Source organism: Halichoerus grypus, chromosome 10 (genome assembly GCF_964656455.1).
Source record: "Halichoerus grypus chromosome 10, mHalGry1.hap1.1, whole genome shotgun sequence".
In the NCBI taxonomy this organism is placed as follows: domain Eukaryota; kingdom Metazoa; phylum Chordata; class Mammalia; order Carnivora; family Phocidae; genus Halichoerus; species Halichoerus grypus.
Window position 1 is genome coordinate 122806714 of NC_135721.1, and position 21994 is coordinate 122828707.

Here is a 21994-nt window from a genome sequence, read left to right on the forward strand (position 1 = left end):
GTGTGAGGCCCTGTGCTAGGTGCTGGGGGCATAGAGGGGAGCAAAACCAGGCCTGGCTCTGCCCTTGGGAAGCTTACGCTCTGGTGGGAAGACCAGTTAATAGGGAAAGCTGCAAATGAATGTGACACCTGGTATGTGAGGCTTATAGAGCTGTGAGGGCATCTCCTCTGGGGGGGTAGGTGTCATCCTGGAAGGCTTCCACGAGGAGGGAGGGATTGCTTAGCTGGGGAATAATAGGTGGTAACTGGGCAAAGAAGAGAAGGGACTCAGTATTTGCTAAAAGAGTTTATTGCGCACCTGCTCATAGATTTGCCAGCCCTGGGGGGTAATGGTGAAGGTGACGTAGCCCTGCCCTTGATGAGGGTAGTGAGTGCTGGGGGCAGGCTTGTAATTACTTGAACAGAATGTGGTGTGGAAAGTGCTGTGGTCGTTGGGAGCTTGTGTCCTGGGTACTGCTCTGTTTGTAATGAAAGTACTATTAGGGAGAGCTGAGGAGGGACCCTATCTTCCCTACTTGTCAGGGAGGCATTCAGAGCTTCCGAGAGAGATGTTTGAGCTGCGTTTTGTCAGCTTGAACACAGGCATGGAGATGAGGGGCAGAGTGCATGGTGTGAAGTCCAGAGCCAGGGTGATGGGGAAGTTGGAGGAAGGGGCAGGGGCTTTGGAGGGCCGTAGGTGTAAACAAGGGGTATGCACTGCCCTGGGGGCCGAGGGGTGGTGGGGCTATGGGAGGATGGACTGGAAGGGCAGGCGAGAGGCAGACCCTGGAGTTCCCACGGCCCCAGACCAGAAGAGAGTGGATGGAGGCTTTGGGTCTCACTATGTCTACCCCCCCCGAGGATGTGGGGGAGAGTGAGGCCCAGAGGAGGCACATTTTAGGAGGCTACTTCCATCATCTGTCCAAGGATCGAGGCCAGGCCCGTGTCGGGTGATGAGTGGTGTTTTTCTGCGAGAGGTCTTGTGTTAGTTGCTACCGGTGCCAAAACGAAGTACCACAGACCAGGGGGCTTAAACCTCAGAAATTAGTCTCCTAGTTCTGGAGGCTGAGATTACGTGTGGGCAGGTTCAGTTTCTTCGGAGCCTCTCCTGGTTGTAGGTGGCTGGCTGTCTCCTCTGTGTATCTTCACATGGTCTCCTTTTGTGTGTGTGTCTGTGTCCTAATCTCCTTTCTCTTATAATCTCTTAACCTGCTCCTGGTAGAATGTTCTAAGGACACCAGCCCATCCTTATGACCTCATTTTACCTTCATCATCTCTTTGAAGGCTCTGTCTCCAAATACATTCATGTTCTGAGGTCCTGTGGGTCAGGGCTTCAACATGGGAATTTGGGAGGACACCACACCGTTCAGCCCATAGCAGGCCCCAAGTAAGGGCAGCTGACAAGAGAAGGACAGCGAGCCCTGAGCTGCCCAACAAACAGCCCAGGGTGATGGGGACCCTGCTCAGGGCTGTGGACCCAAGGGCTGCTCATGGCCCTGGGCTACCGGGGCACCTTCAGGGCAAAGATGGGGAGAGTAGTGCCACAGACTTGGCTCAGATCTGGATTTCCGTCCTGTCTCTAGCACTCAGCGCAAGAACCTTTAACCTCTTTAGCCTCAGCTTTCTTATCTGTAAAATGGGGTGTCGTGATGGCACCTACATCACAGAAGATCTGTGAAAACTACATGGAATTCTTGGTGTGAATGCTTAGTCTTGGTGTGTAGGGGTGCTCCACCTGTTCACGTCACCAGCACCATTGTCACTGTCCCCTGTCCACAGGTCGGGTGAGAGCTAGTCTTACTACTGAAAAGGAGCTGCTCTCAAGACTGCCAGCTTTCTGTGCCCTGACTGCACAGTTGGCAGTGCTGTGAGCGTGGGCGTGGGGGATGGCCCTCCCCGGCCTCACAAAAGCCAGGGCTGGGGGCAGTGACAATCCCAGGGGTCTATGTGAACCTAGACGGTGGGTCCTGTCGATCTACCCTGGTCTTCATTTTCTGGTGCCTGGTGGGGGAGTGCTCCCAGGTCAGGAGGGAGACCTCTGTCAGAGAACAGCCGTGTCAGGGAGTGGGGGGGGGGGGCATCCAGGGTCTCACCCCCACCCCTGCAGATTGTCACTTTGTCTTGTTTCCATCCTCTTCTCTGCAGTTTCTGAACTTCTGGAACAAACAGGACACACTGGAGCTGGAGAGCCCCTCACTGACGTCCACCCCGGTGTGCAGCCAGAAGGTGGTGGTCACCACACCCCTGCACCGGGATAAGACGCCCCTGCACCAGAAACACGCGGCGTGAGTGCTGTGCCCACCCACCCCTGCTGGTCCAGGAGCTTGGGCCTCACCCCTTCCCCAAGCCAGGACCAGGATCCTCTTTGGAAAAACACCTGAGACTATTTCAAGAAGGCAGCCTCCTTCTGGCCACCACACCTCTTTGTTTTTGTCAGGATGGTCTGGTGCTTCATCTTTGTTGTTCCTCATTTTCAGTTTTTAATTTGATGGTTTTCCAATCTCAGGACTAGAGTCCAAATAGCCATGAAGAAATCTCCCCATCTTGTGTAAGTTTCAAGTGCAAATCCACTGTGTTTGAGCAGCCTTAACATGAAGGACAGAAGTGCCCTGGTTCTCCCTGTCTCTTTGTGGTGCTCAGTCAGGAGGAGCTCAGGCTCTGAGCTTACAAAGCTCCATGTCTCACCTGTACAGGTCTCTTACTGTGTGCTTTTATGGAAGTGCTTTCACAGAAGTGCACTTCCTGCAGCATCCTGACTCTGGATTCCAGGTAGAGACAGTGGCTTAATTGTGCTTCTGCTTGTTACCTTTGCTGCAGAAGAGCATTACCTTGTTATTTCCTGAGTAAGCTGTGTAATTCGGGAATCAGCTCAGTAATGTTAGCCCTTGTAATGGTACATAATTTCAGGAAAGCTTTATGAACCCTCTGGTCAGAAATCAGTCTCTCAACAGTTGACCTAGAGTTTAACAGACACGTTGCATGAGGAATGATTCTCTGTTCAAGCCAGAATTTTTGAAATCTAAGCCTTTAAGTAGGTATGCTGTTGCCACAGAAGGCATTGATGCTTCTTTCTCCTTTTCCTTCTCATCCCTGTTCCTAATCTGCTGCGGCTGCTCCAGCCTTTCTGGGGTTTTTTTTCTTTTTTCTTTTTTTTTTGTTTTAAAGATTTTATTTATTTATTTGAGAGAGAGAGAATGAGAGAGAGCACATGAGAGGGGGAGGGTCAGAGGGCGAAGCAGACTCCCTGCCGAGCAGGGAGCCCGATGCGGGACTCGATCCCAGGACTCCAGGATCATGACCTGAGCCGAAGGCAGTCGCTTAACCAACTGAGCCACCCAGGCGCCCCTCTGGGGGTTTTTTTCACATGAAGAAGCATTTCCACTGCTCCTCATTCCTCTATGGATCTGCATTTCCACCTGGTAATATGTTCCTTCTCTCTGAAGGTCATCCTTTAACATTGTAGCTTGGGCCCGCTGGTGAATCTGGAAAGTTTGTATCTGAAAAGTTGCCTTAGTGTTTGAAAGGTAGTTTTGCTGGGTATAGAACTCAGGGTTGACAGGTTTTTCCTTGGAGCTTTAAGGATGTTGCTCTCCTGTCATCTGGCCTGTACTGTTTTATTACTGATTTTGAACAAGCTGATTATGATGTGCCGTAATGGATTGTTCTTTGTTTCTTACACTTGGCGTTCACTTGGTGTTCAGCTTCTTGGATCTTTGGGTTTTCATTAAATCTGGAAACACTTCATCCCTTATGTCTTCAAATATTCTTTCTGGGCCTTCCACCCAGCCCTCTTTAGGGACTCCACAATTATACACATATTAGGCCACGTGGAGCTGTCCCACAGCTTACTGATGATATTACCATTGTTTTCACTCTTTCTCTCTATTTTGTTTTGGATGGTTTCTGTTCTACCTTCAAGTGACTAATCTTTCTTCTGCAGCATCTGGTCCCTGGTAATCCCGTCTGGTGTGTGTTTCATCTTAGGCATTGTGGTTTCTGTCTCCAGATGTTCAACTGGATCTTCTAAAATATCCTCCATCTCGGCTTTGCTGTGGGACATATGAAGTACAATTATAACAACTGTCTTAATGTCTTTGGCCTGCTGATTTTAGCTGTGGATCAGTTCTGGGTCAGTTTCAGTAGATGGGCTTTTCTTCTCCTTGTGGGTTTTGCTTGGGTTGTAAGCACCTGCTTAGCTTCTCCGTGTGTGCCTGGTGACATCTGATTGGGTGCCAGATGTTGTGAATTCCACCTTGCTGAGTGCTGTATATTTTTGTATTCTTAGACTTTTTTTAGAGCCTTGTTCTGGGATACAGTTAGTTGAGTTACTTAGAAATAATTTGATCCTTTGGGTCGGTCTTGTTTTTAAGATTTATCAGGTGGGACAAGAGCAGCAGTTAGTTCAGGACCCTCCAGTGCTCTACCCTCTATCTTGTGAGTGATGAGGATTTCCAGTCTGGCTGGTGGGATTGAGCACTGTTTCCAGCCCTGCATGAGCGTCAAGTACTGTTCCCTCTGCTCTTTTTGCATCGTTCTTCCTTGATCTCAGGTGGCCTCCTCAAGTGTGTGCACCAGTTAATGCCCTGCGGGATACTCCAGCCCGTCTGCAGATGACTGGCGTTCCCTCCTATGCAACTCTCTCCTCTGGTGATGCTGTGCCGTGGTCTCCCCGAACACTTGCCCTTGTCTCTTTGACTCCAGGTTGTGCCAGGCTCCTCCTCTGCTTTTGTCCCTATGCTGTACCTGGGAGCCATCCTCTTCTCTCTCCCGTCTCTGGGTCCCTGTCCTCTGCCTTCTGGTGCCCAGGGTCTTGAAGCCCGTTGTGTCATCCACAGTGTACTGTTGCTTTGTTGTTTCAGGCAGGAGAGGAAGTCTGGCCCTGATGTCCCACTTGGGCCTGGAGTGGAAATCTGCTGCTTCATCTTTAAATCCAGATTCTTGTCACAAAAGACTGTTTTGGTTTTCCTCTTTTCTCTTTCAGAAATTCTTTTTGACCTATGCAAGACTTAATAGGCAACAGTTTTTGGACTTCGTTCCAAATTTGACTGGTTTCCGTGCCCACTGGTTTTATATCCCACGTTTCCCATTTTTTTCCCCCATAGAAGTTACGGTTTACTGGCAGGGACAGCTCATTAACAAAGAAACAAACACTGAGTGTATGATGTTTCTGATGGTGCTAGAAACTGAGGGGAATTTTATATAGGCCTGCGGGGGGAGCATGAGTAACGGCGAGGAGCTTCTAACTTAGGAGGACGTCAGGGATGGCCCTTCAGGGAGGGAGACCCATGCAGAATTCTGAGAAAAAGGAATTCCAGGCAGGTCGAACTGTAAACACAAAAGACAGATGCTTTTTTGTGTTGTAAAGAACAAAAAGAAGGCCCCTAGGTTTGGAGCGAATCGGGTGTAGAGCATGGGAGGCAAGAAGTCAGGGGTCACCAGGGCTGTGTGTCAATGGGGATGGGCCACATGGAGCTGATAACACCCCTAAGATTTTACTGGTTCATAAATCACAGACCTTCCCCGGTTTTAAAATTTGGTTCTTTTCTGGGTTAGAGGGAGTTCTTTCCAGAGAGGAGGCTGTGAGCAAGGAGGGTGTGGGGCCTGTGCCATCATGTCTGGGCTGGCTGTCTACTGTATTTCAACAACAGGAGGTGGATCTAGAAGTCTTGAGGAAGAATAGCTATGAGCCCAAACCGTGGGCTCTGCTTGGTTTTCTTAGGCATTCATGTTGCAGAGAAATCTGATACCTAACCTGCTGTTACTTCTTCGTAGCAAATCTTTTCTTTCTCTCTGGATCCTTGTAGGGCTTTGGTTTGGTTTTGGTTTTGGTTTTTGTGGTTTTTGTTTTTTGTTTTTTTTTGTTTGTTTGATTTGGTGGGGTTTTTTTTGTTTGTTTTGTTTTTTGTTTTAGTTAATTCCTGAAATTTGCCAAGCTAGATGTAGGTGTGCTGTCTCTTAATTAACTCCCACCACCATGATTTTCAAACTCAAGGCTCAGACTTTGAGCTAAGAACATGCACTTTTTTTTTTTTTGACTGTTTCTCTGGCGGTCTGCCCCTTTACCTTCTACCTTTAGGTCCTCCCTACACAGTCTTGTCGGTTGCTGTGTCTCTGTCCATCTTCATCTTCCTGTTCATTGTCCTAATAAGCCAATCGAACTCTGCGAGAACACCGTGGGACTGTCTTCTGATTCTCCAGTTTGCTCCTGTACTTTCCCACCTGAGGCCTCCAGCTTACAGAGTTGTACTTTTCTCATCTCAAGCAATCTTTTGTCTTTCCTTTTCAAGTTGGCCTCCCTTGGTGTTCTGACACGCATATATTCTCAGTTCTTGCAGATACTGTGAATTAGAGAGGTTCTAGGGTTTTCTCATGTTTGTTGCAAAAGCTCCAAGTCCCACAGAGATGTTTGATCCTGAGACTCTGATTCATCCCTTTGAACTACAGTTTGAACTGTGAGATGTTTACATTTGACCAGTACTTATCTGTCATTCTTCATCTTTACCAGAGGGGGGGCCTCTGTGTGTCCTGTGTGGGAGATAACAAGAATTTGGGAAGAGATTGAGTGGATCCCTGTCTAGTCTCAATCCTGAGGAAGGAAATAAAGAATGGTTTGCCCTTGTTCCAGCCTTTTATCTCCCTATGGAATGGCTGGCAGGCTGGGGGAGGCGGCCGGAGGGGGTGCCCAGCAGCTGTGTCCACCTTGGCCTCTGCTCCCAAGTTCCTCACTACCTGGGTATTTCTCACATCCTCTGACAGTCCCAGGAAGGCCTGGGAGTGAGCTGTGGTGGTACCTCTAGCTGACGGAGGTCATGCCGGCCTCATGCAGGTGGAGAGCTGGTTTGCCCACACCCAGCTTGTGGTGTGTGTATGTGTGAGGGGTCTCTTCTGGGCCTGGTGTATGTGTGTGTGAGAGGGGTCTCTTTTGGGCCTGGTGTGTGTGTGTGAGAGGGGTCTCTTCTGGGCCTGGTGTGTGTGTGTGTGTGAGGGGTCTCTTCTGGGCCTGGTGTGTGTGTGTGAGGGGTCTCTCCTGGGCCTGGTGTGTGTGTGAGAGGGGTCTCTTCTGGGCCTGGTGTATGTGTGTGTGAGAGGTCTCTTCTGGGCCTGGTGTGTGTGTGTGTGAGAGGGGTCTCTTCTGGGCCTGGTGTGTGTGTGTGTGTGTGTGTGAGGGGTCTCTTCTGGGGCTGGTGTGTGTGTGAGAGGGGTCTCTTCTGGCCTGGTGTGTATGTGTGAGAGGGGTCTCTTCTGGGCCTGGTGTGTGTGTGAGAGGGGTCTCTTCTGGGCCTTCTGTGTGTGTGTAGAGGGGTCTCTTCTGGGCCTTCCCCAGGAGGCTTCTCCATCACAGGCAGAAATCGCTCGCTGTTGGGGCCAGGGCTGATAGAAGCTTTTTAGTATCTCTGCTTATGGACCAGACCCTTCCCACGTTTCTTTCTTTCTTTTTTTTTTTTTCCCTTCCCACGTTTCTGTCTGCTAAAGCTCTCCTTCCCCATTTGTGTCCCCACTGTGATCATTTTGAGGGGACTTGGGAAGAGGGTATGCTGAGCACGTGTTTTGGCCTCACCATCTCGTATCACGTGTCTTCCCTTAATAATGCTACTGCCACACGTGCTCTGGAAGAGCTTGGGGAAGGGACTTGGTCTTCCTGGATTCTCGCCTTGCTCCCCTGCCCTTCTCTTGCGGGCCTGCAGTGTGGCCTCCCTTGTTTATGAAAAAGTTATCATTGATCAGCTAATGACTGAGGAACATTCTCAAACATTCTTCCACCTGGCTGGAAGGACTACGTCCTATTCTTTCCTATTTCTGAGGCTGGCCCTTCCTCTAAGCCTCTGGTGAAGATCCTCAGGGGTATGAAGGTGGATAGGGAAGTGCCATGGGAAGAGACCATATGCCTGGGGCTTCCTCCTTGCTGCCGAGGCCAAAGGTCAGGTGGAGGGACGGTGGGAGTCATGGGCAGTCTGTGGCAGAGTGGCTGGTGTCTTTCCCCTACTCCATCGTTCAGCCTCCTTCTCTGCCTGACAGGTTTGTAACCCCAGATCAGAAGTACTCCATGGACAATACTCCCCACACGCCAACCCCGTTCAAGAATGCCCTGGAGAAGTACGGACCACTAAAGCCCCTGGTATGTGGTGCAGCCAGGCGGGTGTGCACAGTGGGGTCTCTTGGGTCCACGTAGCCGTGTACGGCTCACAGAGCCCTTTCCCTCTAAGACCTCACACAGCCCTGAGAAGTTGCAAATATCCTGATTTTACAAATGGGGGATCAGAGACTGAGTTACAATTCATCAGACATCTCCTGAGCATCTGCAACGTGCTGGGTGGGCACTGGCTGGTGCTGGAGGCGCAGTGGCATCCTGGTGAAGCTCAGTGTGTGGGGTGGGGGTGGCCTGAAGCACTGGCACCCGGAGAACTCAGCACTCTGCAGTGCGTTTCCCGCGCCAGGGAGGAGATGGGCCTGAGCCGCGATGGCTCGGGTGTTGTGGCCAGTGGCTCCTCCCACTGAAGCCTTTGACCAACTGCCGCTGCTTTCTAACACTTAGGGAAGCCAACTTGTGGGTGGGCCTGAGGGGCCGGTGAGGAGGCACCTTCCTGGCAGTGGGCAGACCCCCCTTCTCCCCACTCCTCGCAGAGGGCGGTCATGCTTTCCCCGGTGAAAACAGAAAGCTGGCACAGTGGGCTTTCTGAAACAGAGGCAGGTGTTCTAGAAATGACTTGAAGGTGAGAGAGAGGTTGTCAGGAAGCATTTGGCCTGTAAACAGGGTCTGTGGTGTGCCTGCCCTGCCCCCAGCATCACCGCCACGGTGTGGGGTTCTCTTGCTGTGGTCTCCCTGGCCCTGGGATGGAGCTGATGAGCGGATGGAGTTAATGAGCCCAGTGAAGCACGGGGCTATGGTTCCCAGACACTGAGATGGTGGCATGCTTTCCAGACTGGTTTGAGGGGGCACATCTGACCTTGGCAACTAAAATTAAAGCATGTAGGGACTTGTAGAGTGACTTCGCAGGGTAGCCGTCCGCTACTCCTGCTGCTCTCTCCCTTCCCTGGTCACTGCCGCCTGAGGCCAGAGGGGTCGCCTGGAACCCCACAGGCCCAAGAACAGGAAATGGAACCAAGAGTCCCCATTAGTGTGGAACAAAGGGGGTGAGGACTTAGGGCTTGATCGTGTCCAGGTTCTAACTCCACAGCTCTGTGACCTTGGGCCAGGTGCTTACTCTCTCTGAGCCTCCCATTTCTACCTGTAGAAGATGACAGATGTTGCATGGGGTTGTGTGAGGGTGGCGGGGGTGATCTGGGGGTACTCCTGGCTCATGATGGCCCTCAGTGAGTTGAAGTCAGTGTCTGCTTGTCTGTCCTGCAAGGCAGGATAGTTAAGGGTCACGACAGAGTGTGAGGTCAGCGTCCTGGCCCCGGGCCTCCTTCCTGCCTTGCCTCGGGCAGCCGGGCTGTGGCTGGGTCCTAGAGCCTGGCTGTGCAGCCTCACGTGGGCTGCCCCACCCCACCCCCAGCCCCAGACCCCGCACCTGGAGGAGGACTTGAAAGAGGTGCTGCGCTCGGAGGCCGGCATCGAGCTCATCATTGAGGACGAGGCGAGGCCTGAGAAGCAGAAGAGGAAGGCTGGGGTGAGTGGCTGGGGGGGCTGGAGATCCCCTTCCTGCCAGCCTGGGCAGTTTGGGCCAAGGGAGGTGGAGCCATGAGGAGGTGGGGAGAGAGTGGGGAGGGGGTGAGTCTGGGAATAGCTGGTAAAAGTTGGTCACTGGGGAAGGTGGAGCTGCAGCCCCTGACCTTTGTTGCCCAGAGTGGTTATCAACAAAACCCACCAAAGTGAGGCCCTGGTGCTCGGGACCTTCCCCTTATCTCCTCTGAGCTAGGCCCTTCCTTAAGCAGCACTCACTGTGTTTGGACCCTTCTAAAGTAGGCTCTGGGCTGGGTGCAGTGGATAGGATGGTGACACAGACCCAGGTCACTCCCTCCTGGAGGTGAGGGGGCGGAGGCAGACACTAGACAAACACACCAGTGACCCTCGATGCACACAGCAGTAAAGGAGTAAATAGAAAGGGACACAAAGAGAGGATTTAGAGGAAAGTCCTCAGATGAAGTCAGCCACGCATCTGGGCCGTGTGAGCCAGGTGGGGCACAGTTGGTTCAGGTGAGGTGGAGAGCTGGTGGGGACACTGGTCAGGGACACCTGAGTGCAGCGTGCAGGGCAGGGGTTGTCCCAAGCCAACCCAGAAGCCATGCCCCTGCTGCACCACGTGTGTGGTTTCCTGAAAGCAGATGGATTCCATGTCCCCCTTTTTTGCACAAGGTTTCTTCTGGGGAGAGGTGGGAAGATGGGAATGCGCCAGACGGGTGTGTGGGGAAGGTGGGCAGTTGGTGTGGGAGGGGCCCATGGGGCAGGGGCCCCTGGGTGTGTAGGTTCAGAGAACTTGACCCAGGGCCCTCCCTGGCCTCTCCGTGTCAGGTGGTGGTTCTGAGCCATGGCAGCATCTGTTTAGGGTGTACTGCTAGGTTGGGGGGTGAGTTAGTCCCAGAGCTCCTCCCCGGTATTGGAGCTGACCCCTGACCTGCTGATTGGAGGCACAGGTGTGGGGCTGGGTATTCCTGTAGCAGGCCTGTGTCCCTCAGTTTTACATGTCTGTGTTCCTCGTCTGCAGGTGGATATTTGAAGTGTAACTTGGATGATTCTCTCCCGGGCCTGTTTAGGGGTGTGTTTAGCATGTTAGAGGCCTGGGGGCTGTGCATGGTCCATTTGGGGATGAGGAGTGGGTCTCTGGGTGGAGGTGTTTGTGTCTTGGCTCCCTGTGGTTGCATCTGGCAGGACGGTCTTCCCTGGGTGCTAAATCTGTGATGGGGCCAGGGTCTCTGGGTCTACCTGCACACCGCCAGTCCTTGCCAGCCGGGGACCTGGTTCGAAGGCTCCACTGCATCAGGGTGTGGCTCTGTGACCAGGGTAGTTGGGGCAGGCGTCCCCAAAGTGCTGGTGGTGACTCGGGGGAATCCCAAACATCTGCTCTGTCTCCCTCCCCCCCCCCCCCCCCAGCTACGGCGGAGCCCCATCAAGAAGGTCCGCAAGTCCCTGGCTCTTGACATCGTGGATGAAGATGTGAAGCTGGTAATGTCCACGCTGCCCAAGGTGCTGTCCTTGGTAAGGGGTCTGAGAGAGAAGCTGCCCCATCACCTGCTCCCCCTGCCCAGAACTGCAGAAGGCTCCTCTGCCTCAGGGAGGATGGAGTCTCCCTGGAGGCCCTCTGCCTTTAGAACCCTTTAGCTGTGAGGGGACCCTGGCAGTGGAGTGGTCTGGTGGTTCGCGGACTGGGCTCTGGGTGTCAGGCTCAGCTGTAAGGGGCTGATGGAGAAAGTGGGGCTGGGCACCCACCCCTGATTTCAGTCAAGGCAGCTCTGCATATGTCTTTCACAGAAGGGTTTATAGCATTGCTAGAGTTGTATTTCTAGAACATGTTTGAAAACCATGGATCTGGGTCCCCAGCACCTTCTCATGGGGGTGACATGGAGAGAGTTGGTGACGTGGAGAGGGTCAGTGATGTTCCTCAAGGCACAGCCAGGTGGTTGGGGCACATCAGCCCTGGGAAGGGTGCTGTCCAGCTGCAGGACAGCCACATTGTTGATCCCTTGCAGCTGACAGTGGGGTGCATCGCCCAGTGGGAGGCAGGCAGAGGCTCGGGGGGATGCAGGGGGCATGAAACACAGGACTGCCTGATCAGATCCTGCAGATCTGGGGAGTTAGGACTGCTGCAGCCATAGCCCTTGCAGATTGCAGAGAAGCATCACTGGGCAGGGAGCCCCCCCAGGCTGGGGACTTAGTACCGTGCAGCCAGACCTGCAACAGGCATCGGCTTGGGCACGTAAAATACTTGCCAAACAGTAAAGCTGTGTGGTTAAGTAGTTTAGAACATGGGATTTGAGGTGGGGTGGGCCTGGCGGAGTCCCAACGCTGGCTCTTGCTCTCTGGGATCTCTTCGTTTTCTCAAGCCTCAGGTTCTTTTTTATCAGAGCACCAAGCCCAGCAGAATATTAGGATGGTAAAGGTCAAGCAGAGCCAGGAGGCGGGCCAGGCTGGGGGTACTTTGTGCAGCTCTGTGTGTGCCGGTTGATGCTGGCATCTGTGACTGATGGAGATTTCTGGTCCCAGGAGAAACTAGGCCTGTCGGGGAGGAGCCAGCTCCATGGAAAAGGGATTGGCATTATTGGGCATCTATTAGGTGCCAGGCTCTGAAACAGGCACTTGACAGAGCAGTCCCCATCTGGAAGAGGACCCGAGGCTTAGAGAAGTTAATGTCCTGCCCAAGATCCAATAGCCCGGGGGTGGAGCTGCTGGGCTGTGACTGGTTTCCTTCCTTCCCACCACGCTTGTGGCAGAAGTGTGAGTCTGGCTCGGCTTTCATTGCAGCCGACAAATGTCCTGTCAAGCTCCTCCAGCCTCACGGTGCCAGGCATCAAAGAAGACACCAGCCTCCTCAACGAGGGCTTCCTGCAGGCCAAGCCCGAGAAGCCGGTGGCAGCCCCGAAGCCCCGAAGCCACTTTCCAGCACCTGCCCCTGTGAGTGCTGGCCACTAATGTGGTGTTACCCGTGGGGACGTCGCCCGGGCTGTTGCCTCTGCCTGAATGCCCTTCTCAGGCTCTGTTTGCTTGATTAGCTGATGCTTCATATCTCAGTCTGGACGCCGCCCCCTCAGGGAAGGAGCCTGTGTGCTGGAGAGCCCCTCCCACCCCCTATGAGCCCCTTTATTATGGCGTGGTCTCACTTGTAATTAATCATTGTCTCTGTATTTAGTTGCTTAGCACATGTCTGTGCTTAGGGGCAGGGGCTGCCCTGGCTGCTCGCACCTCACTGTCTATCGGAATTTCTCGCTGCTCCTTCCCACTGGCCTGCTTGGCTGTCGCTTTTCCACGTGAGGAGGCTCATGCCACGTGGGCAGGGGCATGGCCATGTTGCCTGGTCCATCCTCCTTGCTTTACATCTGAGGAAGCCCAGAAACGAGAGGAACTTCCCCAGGGCCACCGGGAAGGTGGAGGGAGCACAAGAATACTTGTGGCTTCAGAAGGGAGGAAGGTCATGGAAATATCCCCCACTCCTCCTGGCCATGCTCACAACGTTCACTGGGAGCATGCTGCCTCTGCCTGGATGGTAACTCTCTTCCTTCCTCGCAGATGACCAGTGCCTGGAAAACGGTGGCCTGTGGGGGGACCAGGGACCAGCTCTTCATGCAAGAGAAAGCCCGGCAGCTCCTGGGCCGCTTGAAGCCCAGCCACACGTCTCGGACCCTCATCTTGTCCTGAGGGACTTGGTGGTCACGAGCTCATTCTTGTGTTTACAGGGGGCTGGGGGGACCGAGGTTGGTCTGTGAATCTGAGAATCACGCTCAGATGACCACCTGCAGGGAGCCTTCTGCCACCAGCCCCTCCCCAGACTGCTCAGGTGGAGTCAGAGCAGGGCCACCCGCTGTCCTGTCTCCGAGTCCAGCAGTGGCTGTGGGCGGTTCCTGGTGCTAACAGAACAAAGTCCCACCCCTGGGCCTGCCTGGTCCTCTTCCCAGTGCCACAGGGAGTCCCATTAGCTCCTCCCAAGCCCTGGTCAGGTTGGCCTCATCTCAGACCCCTGCTTAGAACAGGGGACGTGGCCAACGTGCTCCTTCCCTCAACCTGTTAGTACGTTTTCTTGAAAAATAAAATTCCCTTTTTCCTTATGCTGTTGTAGACTCCAGCTTTCTCCTGTCCCCTGCTTGTGGTTTCTTGGTCACTGGGTTGGTTTCCTGGTGACTGTCTTTGGGGCCTTGAGGGATATGGAGACCTGGGCCCACCTGAGTACAGCCTTGTCTGCACAGCCCAGGTCTGGGGCTCTGGATGCCTTTCCCCCAAGGGGCCCAGTGTGCTGGGGGCAGTTTCATCTGCACCCAATGGCTGTCTCAAAGCTCTGAGGATTCTTGGCTGTTAGCAGGGAGGGGAAGGTGCATCAGGACCCTGCTTGGCCTTGCCATGGATGGCTGACCTGGCCTGCCATGAGCCTAGCCCCCAGGTGAGACTGGTAAACAAGGAGTGGCCAGCAGCTGGGCAGAACTTCCTGGCCATAGTGGCCTCAACTTGCCAAGGCCATGGCAGCAGTCGGGGCCTGCGCTGTGGTCCACCCTGATCATGGTGCAGTGGGCCGACCGGCACTTAGCTGGAAGCTGGGGATTGAAGAAGGGTGGGTGCCAGATTTGAGAAGGTCTGGACTAGGGAATGAGGTGTTAAGCAGTGGGGTTCATGGGATTTGGCATGTGGCCATGCCTGGGGGCGGAGGTCTCAGTTCACCACAGGATGGGTACCTGCTTGGGACCCATCTCTAGACTCTTGCTTCAGTGCCTCTGGTTCCCAAGGGAGGCTTGGGGACAGATCCTCTTGCTGGGGGCCCCTCTAAAGAGGACTGGGAAGTAGGACACCAGGGTTGAAGTCTGACTGACACACCCCTGCCCTGCTGAAGTTGCACATGGGGTCCTGTCAGCATGGTAGAGCCCTCCCCAGGTGGCCCTCAACCCAGTCACACACAGTTGTGCTGTTTGAGCCTGGTTGAGTCCTGGTTCCTGCTTCAGAGCCAAGGCCTGGGAATGAGACTAGGGCTCCTTCCTGCAGCTCTTGCAGCTGAGCTGGATACTCCAGTCAGTTCCATGGCTGGGCCACACCTGCCACGTGGCCTTGTGCCTTTGCTGATTTCCTGGCCTGGATTCCTGTCCTCTGTCCCCTACCCCCAACTCTCCTTTGATGACCTGCAGAGCCCAGGCTCCATCACTGACTGTTCCTGCAGGGCTGTCAGCATTGATGGGTGACTCCAGTGAGGGTGGGGACCAGGGGATCTTCATCTCCAGGGTTCACAGGCAACTCAGTCTGTAAACACCTACATTAAAGTCAGATGCAGCAAGCCTCTGGGACAACCTGCCCCCCAGTCCTCCCACCCTGGAGTTGGTCATAGGCTCCCAGGGGTGATTCCTAGGCAGGTGGTCAGTGGTTGCACCTCAGTGAGCTGGCCTACAACCCACCAGGGGCTTTCCACCAGTGCCTGCTCCTGGCTGCCTCTTCCACCGACGCCCAGGGCTTGCCCTGAAGCTCCTTCCTGTCCTCTGAGGGAGGGAGCCCTGCTAACTGCAAACCGGTTAACTTGCCACCTCCCGTGAACTCTGCACTGGAGCTGTTCTCTGCTTCGTGCATTAAATGAACAGGAATCAAGGGTCCCCCTGTGCCTGGCGTGGTTCTGGTGCTGAGGATACAAGAATTAACCCAAGACTCTCCCAAACAACCTTATTCTCAGAGGGCTTAGATTCTGGAGAGTACCAAGCTATAAGCCAACATCTATACACAACATGCCAGAGGTTAAGAGGGGCTTTGAAGAAAGAAAGCAGAGGAATAATGAATGGCATGGGGGCCAGGCCGCGTGCTAAGAGGAAGGGGAGGCTTGAGGGAGAAGGCTGGCCGCAGCCCCTGGCCACCATGGGGACCCGGAGGGAGAGCCCACACGGGCGGGCGGGGGCGACTGGTTGCCAGAGTCGGTGCTGACAGCCCCTCTGTGGTTTGACCGGGAGTGTGGGGGCACACAGTGCTTCAGTGGGCTCTGCAGCCCATGGCTGGCCTGGAGAAATGGGGTCACATCCGGGTTGATCCCGGGCCCAGTGTTTCCTAGGCCAGTGTGACAAGCAGGAAGGAGGTAAGCGCTGAGGTGCCGAGCACCCGAGGTCAGGGAGGGAGTATGTGAGACGATAGTAGGAGGGAAGGGTGGGGTTCAGTTAGGATGGCAAAGTTGAGTGTTCTGACAAGATCCAGACGCTGGCTCGGCATCTGCTGGCTAACACGGCCTGGAAGTGAAGGAGAGAGGGTCAGATGCACACAGTCTGTGGAAGCGGATTCCAGTAATGGCCCCTAGAGAACAGCTGCTCCCGGAAGCCACGCCCATGCGGCTCACGTGACTTGCCTTGCCCAATGGGAATCCCCTAATTGCCCCGTGAGGGATTGTGGGAGAGTCTGCTGAGAGAGGTGGGAACGGTGGTTCGCAGTTTTAGCAGAGTCGGGTCGCGTCAGCCAGTCGGTGCTAAGCCGTCCAGCCTCACCTGATCTGGCCCCGTCCAGAAGAACCGCCCGACCGAGCCCGGACTCATGAGCAGCAGGAACTCGGTATTGTTTTAAGTCCCACGCTGTCACGGGGAACTGGGGCGTGTGGGTACTTGTATGGTCAGGACACTTTGGCCCGGCGTGCTGGCCCTCACGGAGCGGGAGGCTGCGGCCGAGGGTTCAAGCCGGACCCGCACGAGGGTGGAGGAGCAGGGCTGCTCAGGCTTGGCCGTGAGCAGCCCACGTCCCAGTCACGAAGAATTCCGAATGGGACACCGGTGTTCTCAACTCGAGGTTGTTGCTGGGGGTCGGAAGCAGGCCAGGTCCCCCCGGGGAGGAGTGGGGCGGGTGGACGTCGTGTGAAGCTGTGGGGACTTAGGTTTAGGTACAGGGCGTCTGTGTGATGTTTGAGATACGTAGTACATTTATTTGCATTTTATATCTCCCCTTTAATAAAGGGAATTGTCTTCTAAGATGCTTTTAATACATTTTGCCTCTTTTTAAATTAAATTTATTTTTATTTTAAAGATTTTATTTGACAGAGAGAGCGCACAAGCAGGGGAGAGGGAGAAGCAGGCTCCCCGCTGAGTAGGGAGCCCAGTGCGGGACTTGATCCCAGGACCCCGGGATCATGACCTGAGCGGAAGGCAGATGCTTAACGACTGAGCCACCCAGGCGCTCTTCTTTTTTAATTTTAAAAGCCTCCCATGAAATACAAGTGATACAGAAGTGTATGAATTAAAATGCAGACGGTCCGTCTCATCCATCCACCCCCATTTTCCTCAGAGGTAACCACCACTAATGGTCTAATAAAGTGCTTCCCGAATTCTGCACATGAATCACATTAGGATCCTGTTAAAATGCAGACTTTGGTCCAGGAGGCTCTCAGGTGGTGCTTGAGGTGCTGCATTTCTAACAAGTTTCCAGGTGATGCTGAATTGGGGACTGCACTTTGAGTAGCAGGAATTAATGGTACTAATCATTCGATTAATCAACATCAATGAGATGTCTGGGGCCATTGCTGTCTTTTCTTTCCCGGGCTCCACAGCATTTCACAGTTTCACTCACTCCAAGACCTCAGCCTTGGCAGATTCAGGGCAGTTTGTGCCATGTGGTTTCTATGGTGATAGCCACCTGGGTCCCCTCCACCTGCCTGCGTTTCTCAGGCAATGGGACATCCACTTGGGAAAGGGCCCGTCTACTTGCAGTTACACCTGTGTTGTACTGGCTTATTATATGACTGCCGTTTGCATGTGACTTCCAAGAGAGCAGGGATGCTCCCTGCCATGTTCACGGCTTTATCCCCAGCACTCATCAGTGCCTGACACATAGATGCTAGAGTAGGTGCTCAATAAATACTTCTTGAATGAATATGAAAATCAAGAGGGACCAGTGATGCTCTGGCCATTGTTGGGCATTCATGAGCTAAGGATCTCTTGTTGGACTACTCAAGGTGGAGTTGTCCTCTTTTTTTTAAATTTAATTTTATTTATTTATTTTTTTGAGAGAGAGAGAGAGCAGGGGGGAGGGGTAGAGAGAGAGGGAAAAGCAGACTCCCTGCTGAGCAGGGGGCCCGATGTGGGACTCCATCCCAGGACCCTGAGGTCATGACTTGAGCGGAAGGCAGACGCTTAACAGACTGAGCCACCCAGGCGCCCTGATCAAGGTGGAGTTGTCCTCTTGCCAAGACCAAAAGAAGACCTGAATTTCTGCTGTGTGACGGTAGGGACTGACCAAAAAGCATCTGTGGTCCAAGAGTTGTGTGTGCATCTTGACAGACCACCCCTCCTTCCACTCCAGCCACCCAGACACAGCCCCTTCAAGAGCCCAGAGGCCCTTCCCAGAGTCATGCCCACCTCTTACCAGATGCAGGCCTCCCTGTCCCAGGCTGGACTGTGTCCTCCATCAATACTCACTTGTGCTGGGGTGCCCAGAGATTAAAGTGACTCCAAAGGCCTGATTGACAGTCTCTGCTCCTGATAATCCCAGATCCCTTCTACATGCCAGACTCAGTTTTGTTCTGTTTTTTTTTTTTTTTTAAATTGTGGTTAAATACATAACAAAGTTTACCATCTTGACCTTTTCTAAGTGTACAATTCAGCCATGTTAACTCCATGCACGTTGTCATGCAACAGATCTGTAGAATTTTTTCAGCTTCCAAAATTGAAACTGTACTCATTAAACAACTCATTTCCCCCTCCCCCAGTCTCTTGAAACTGCCATTGTACCTTCTATTTCTATGAATTTGACTACTCTGAGTATCTTGTATAAAGTGGAATCATACAGTATTGTCGTTTTGTGACAGCTGATTTAACTTAGCATAATATCCTCAAGGTCCATCCCTGTTGTAGCTTGGGTCAGAATTTCCTTCCATTTTTAGGGCCGAATAATATTCCACTGCACGTAGAGACCACGTTTTAGTTACGCATTCATCTTTCTGTGAATGGACACTAGGGTTGCTTCCACCTCTTGTCTGTTGTGAATAATGCTGCTATCAACATGGGTGAGCACGTATCTCAAGATCCTACTTTCAATCCTTTTGGCTGTATACCCAGAAGTGGGATTGATGGATCATATGGTAATCCTATTTTTAAATTTAGTTGTTTTTATTTTGTTTCAATTAGGTTTTTGGTATTTCTTTTTTTTTTAAGATTTTATTTATTTATTTGACAGAGACAGAGACAGCAAGAGCAGGAACACAAGCAGGGGGAGTGGGAGAGGGAGAAGCAGGCTTCCCGCTGAGCAGGGAGCCCGATGCGGGGCTCGATCCCAGAACCCCGGGACCATGACCTGAGCCGAAGGCAGACGCTCAACGACTGAGCCACCCAGGCACCCCGGTTTTTGGTATTTCTAAGAAAAGCTGTGCGCTGGGGCCATGAAAGCTTTTGCAGTGATGGTGTGACTCTCTCACCACCTGGTGGCCATTGGTGTGTTTGCAGCAACAGGTAAAGGTGGCCATAGCAGTTTCTTGTAGGTCTTGGAAAAGTCCTTGAGGCATTTTTCTGCTTTTCAGGCCTTCTCTTCAGCATCCTCATCAAGCAGATGTCTGGGCTTTGCTTGAACACCTCCACTGATCGGTAGAGGTGACTTTATTACTCAGTAGCCAGCTCCATTGTTGGACAGCAATTGTGAAGAAAAAGATTCTTTATTCAGAGAAAAAAATCATCCCCTCTTTGTAATATCAAAGTACGAATGACTAGGGTACATGGGAAGTTGGTCTGTGGAGCAATCAGCGTGCCAGGACAGGTCATCGATAGGCCAGAATTACCTGGGGAGTCTGGCCCTAGCATGAATCAAATCTATCCTGTTCACATAGATCACCGAGTCTCTGATTTAGTAATGATAGTGATTCAACCCTAAGATGGGTGTTATGTTTCCACCTTTGGCCATGTGTGTTTTAAGGTAATTAAAGCTGAGTTTTGATATGAATTAAGAGTCAGACTTTTCACTGATGTAGACTGGTGGTCTCAGCTGGTCAGGATGAAGGTGTTTTACCTATATGTTAACTAGGGCTGCCCTGTAGGTATCTAGGTTAAAGTATGCATTGAATGGGACCATCTGACAAGGACAGGTGTAAAGCCTGAGTCACAAATGCCCTTCAGAAAGGCATAATTGAGAATATGTCTCTCCCCTTTCTGGGAGAGTCCCTGCACCCTGCCCAGAGAGCAGCCCAGCCTGGTATCCAGGAGGTGCTCAGTAAATGTCTCATTCTGCCATGAAGGGATGTGGCAGTGAGAAAAGCCTTGGGCAGCTTGGACCAGAGGGGTGGGGGAAGCTTTATCACTTTTTTTGGTGTTGATGTCTATCTTAATTGTGTTCCCTGTGGTTAGGGAACATAGTCTGTGTGGTTTCATATCTTTGAAATTTGTCAAAACTTGCTTTATGGTCAAGCATATGATCAATTTTATAATTCCTCATGCATCTGAAAAGAATGTATAGTCTGTAGGCATTGGGGGCGGTGTCCCATTTTTGTCATATGCTAATCCTGTTGTCTAAATATCCAATATCCTGGGTTTTTTTTTCTTTTTTTTTTTTTTAAGATTTTATTTGTTTGTCAGAGAGAGAGAGCTCAAGCAGGGGGAGTGACAGGCAGAGGGAGAAGCAGACTCCCTGCTGAGCAGGGAGCCTGATGTGGGACTTGATCCCAGGACCCTGGGATCATGACCTGAACCAAAGGCAGACGCTTAACCGACTGAGCCACCGAGGTGTCCCTGTCCTGGTTTTTTGTCAGCTTTTTGTAAACCTAGATGAGTCAACCTCCAAATGACGCATGGTATGAATGTTGTGTCTAGCTGCTGAACATTGGGGTGATTTGTTACTCAGCATTATTGTGAAAACTAGCTGATACACAAGGTAGACTTGTGTTCACTTGAAAGCCCTGGAAAATGGATAGTGCCCCCTGGGCTTACCTGGGTGGAGGAGGAACTTAGGAGATCTGGAGTTCTCAGAACTGGGCTGGAAATGAGTGCAATGAAGGGTTCTGGAATCCAGAGCCATGTGCCTATGCCTATGTCTTAATTGTTCCCCAGGATATTGGGCTAGCTTTCTCAGGCTCTCTGACTTTGGATCAGATAGACCTGGATGTGAATCCCAGCCTTGCTGTTACTGGCTATGTCTCGTCCCTCCTCTGAGCCTTGGAGTTCTCATGATAAACTGGGGAGAATCTTTGGCCTGTCGGAGTTGTTGAAGGGGCTGGAAAGAACACTGGCACACACTTGCGGCTCAGGAAATAGGGCTCTTAAGATGTTACTACAAAATTCTTTGTCATCCCTTTCTTTTGCTCAAGAAAACCTGCAAAGGAGGAGTTTGTATGGAGTTCCATGCTTCAGTGGAGTGCTCCAAGGGGAGGTTACCAGGTAGGGCTTGGGGCAGGGCTTGAGCCAGTCTTGACTTGCAGGTTGCACTTTAGTGTGCCCTGTTCTGTGTCATCATCTGCTTCATAGTTATCAGCTGGGGGCACAATGTAGTGCAGGAGAAGCAGCATAGGCATTAGGCATGGGTTCAGTATTGTTTTTTTTTTAAAGATTTATTTTAGAGTGAGAGCGAGAGAAAGAGCGCATGTGTGCAAACAAGTGGGGGGAAGGGCAGAGGGAGAGGGAGAGAAGCAGACTCCCCTGCTGAGCGAGGAGCCTGACATGGGGCTTAATCTCACAATGCCGAGACCGTGACCTGAGCTGAAATCAAGGGTGGGACGGACGCTTAAATGACTGAGGCACCGAGGTGCCCCAGTATAGGTTCAGGTTTTAAAGACTTTTCGTAAAAGTTCAACATACAGAGAGCAAAATGCACAAATCCCAAGTGTATAGCTGGATGAATTTCCACAAAGTAAGCACAGTCATGTAGCCAGCACCCACATCAAGAAATAGAACATGACCAACACCCCAGAAACCCCCTCCTCACCTCAAACACCATAGATTTGTGTTGCCTTTTTTAATTTTAGTTTTTATTTATTTTTAAAGATTTTGTTTTTAAGTAATCTCTACACCCAGTGTGGGTCTCAAACTTACAACCCCTAGATCAAGAGTCCCGTGCTCTACTGACCAAATCAGCCAGGCACCTGTTTTGCCTTTTTTTAAAACAAAAAACAAAATGTTGTGTAAACTGAATTTCATATTACATAAGATTTACCCATGTTGATCTGGGTAGTTACAATTTGTTTATCCTCATGACTATATAGTATTCCATGATACGATTTTTGCAGAATTTACCCATTCTCCTAAAGGACATGGGGAAAATTTCTGGATTGGCTATTATAAATAGAGCTGTTGTGAACAGCTTGTCCTAATCTTTTGGTGAGCTCATGTACACATTTCTGGTTTATACATATCTAGGAGTGGAATTGCTGGGGATGGGCTCAAATTCATTAGGCCACTTGCTACTTATGAGCTTTGTGAGCCAAGGCATGTTATGTAGCTTCTCTGAGACTCAT

At 52.0% G+C, this 21994-nt stretch overlaps 1 protein-coding gene across 8 annotated transcripts in view; it reads left to right on the top strand.

Moving 5' to 3' along the window:
- MYBL2 (MYB proto-oncogene like 2) overlaps nt 1-13676 on the top strand; it is a 34449-nt gene extending 20773 nt beyond the window's left edge. For 5 of the 8 annotated variants that reach the window (XM_036096023.2, XM_078057233.1, XM_078057231.1 and 2 more), the window contains 6 exons: nt 2124-2263; nt 7995-8094; nt 9476-9589; nt 11011-11115; nt 12379-12528; nt 13141-13676. In XM_036096023.2, coding sequence (XP_035951916.1) covers nt 2124-2263; nt 7995-8094; nt 9476-9589; nt 11011-11115; nt 12379-12528; nt 13141-13269 — 738 coding nt within the window. In that variant the 3' untranslated portion in view covers nt 13270-13676. The remainder of the gene's footprint in view (nt 1-2123; nt 2264-7994; nt 8095-9475; nt 9590-11010; nt 11116-12378; nt 12529-13140) is intronic. The other 3 variants (XM_036096024.2, XM_036096020.2, XM_036096021.2) reach the window with 2 other exon arrangements.
- Nucleotides 13677-21994: the final 8318 nt, after the last annotated feature.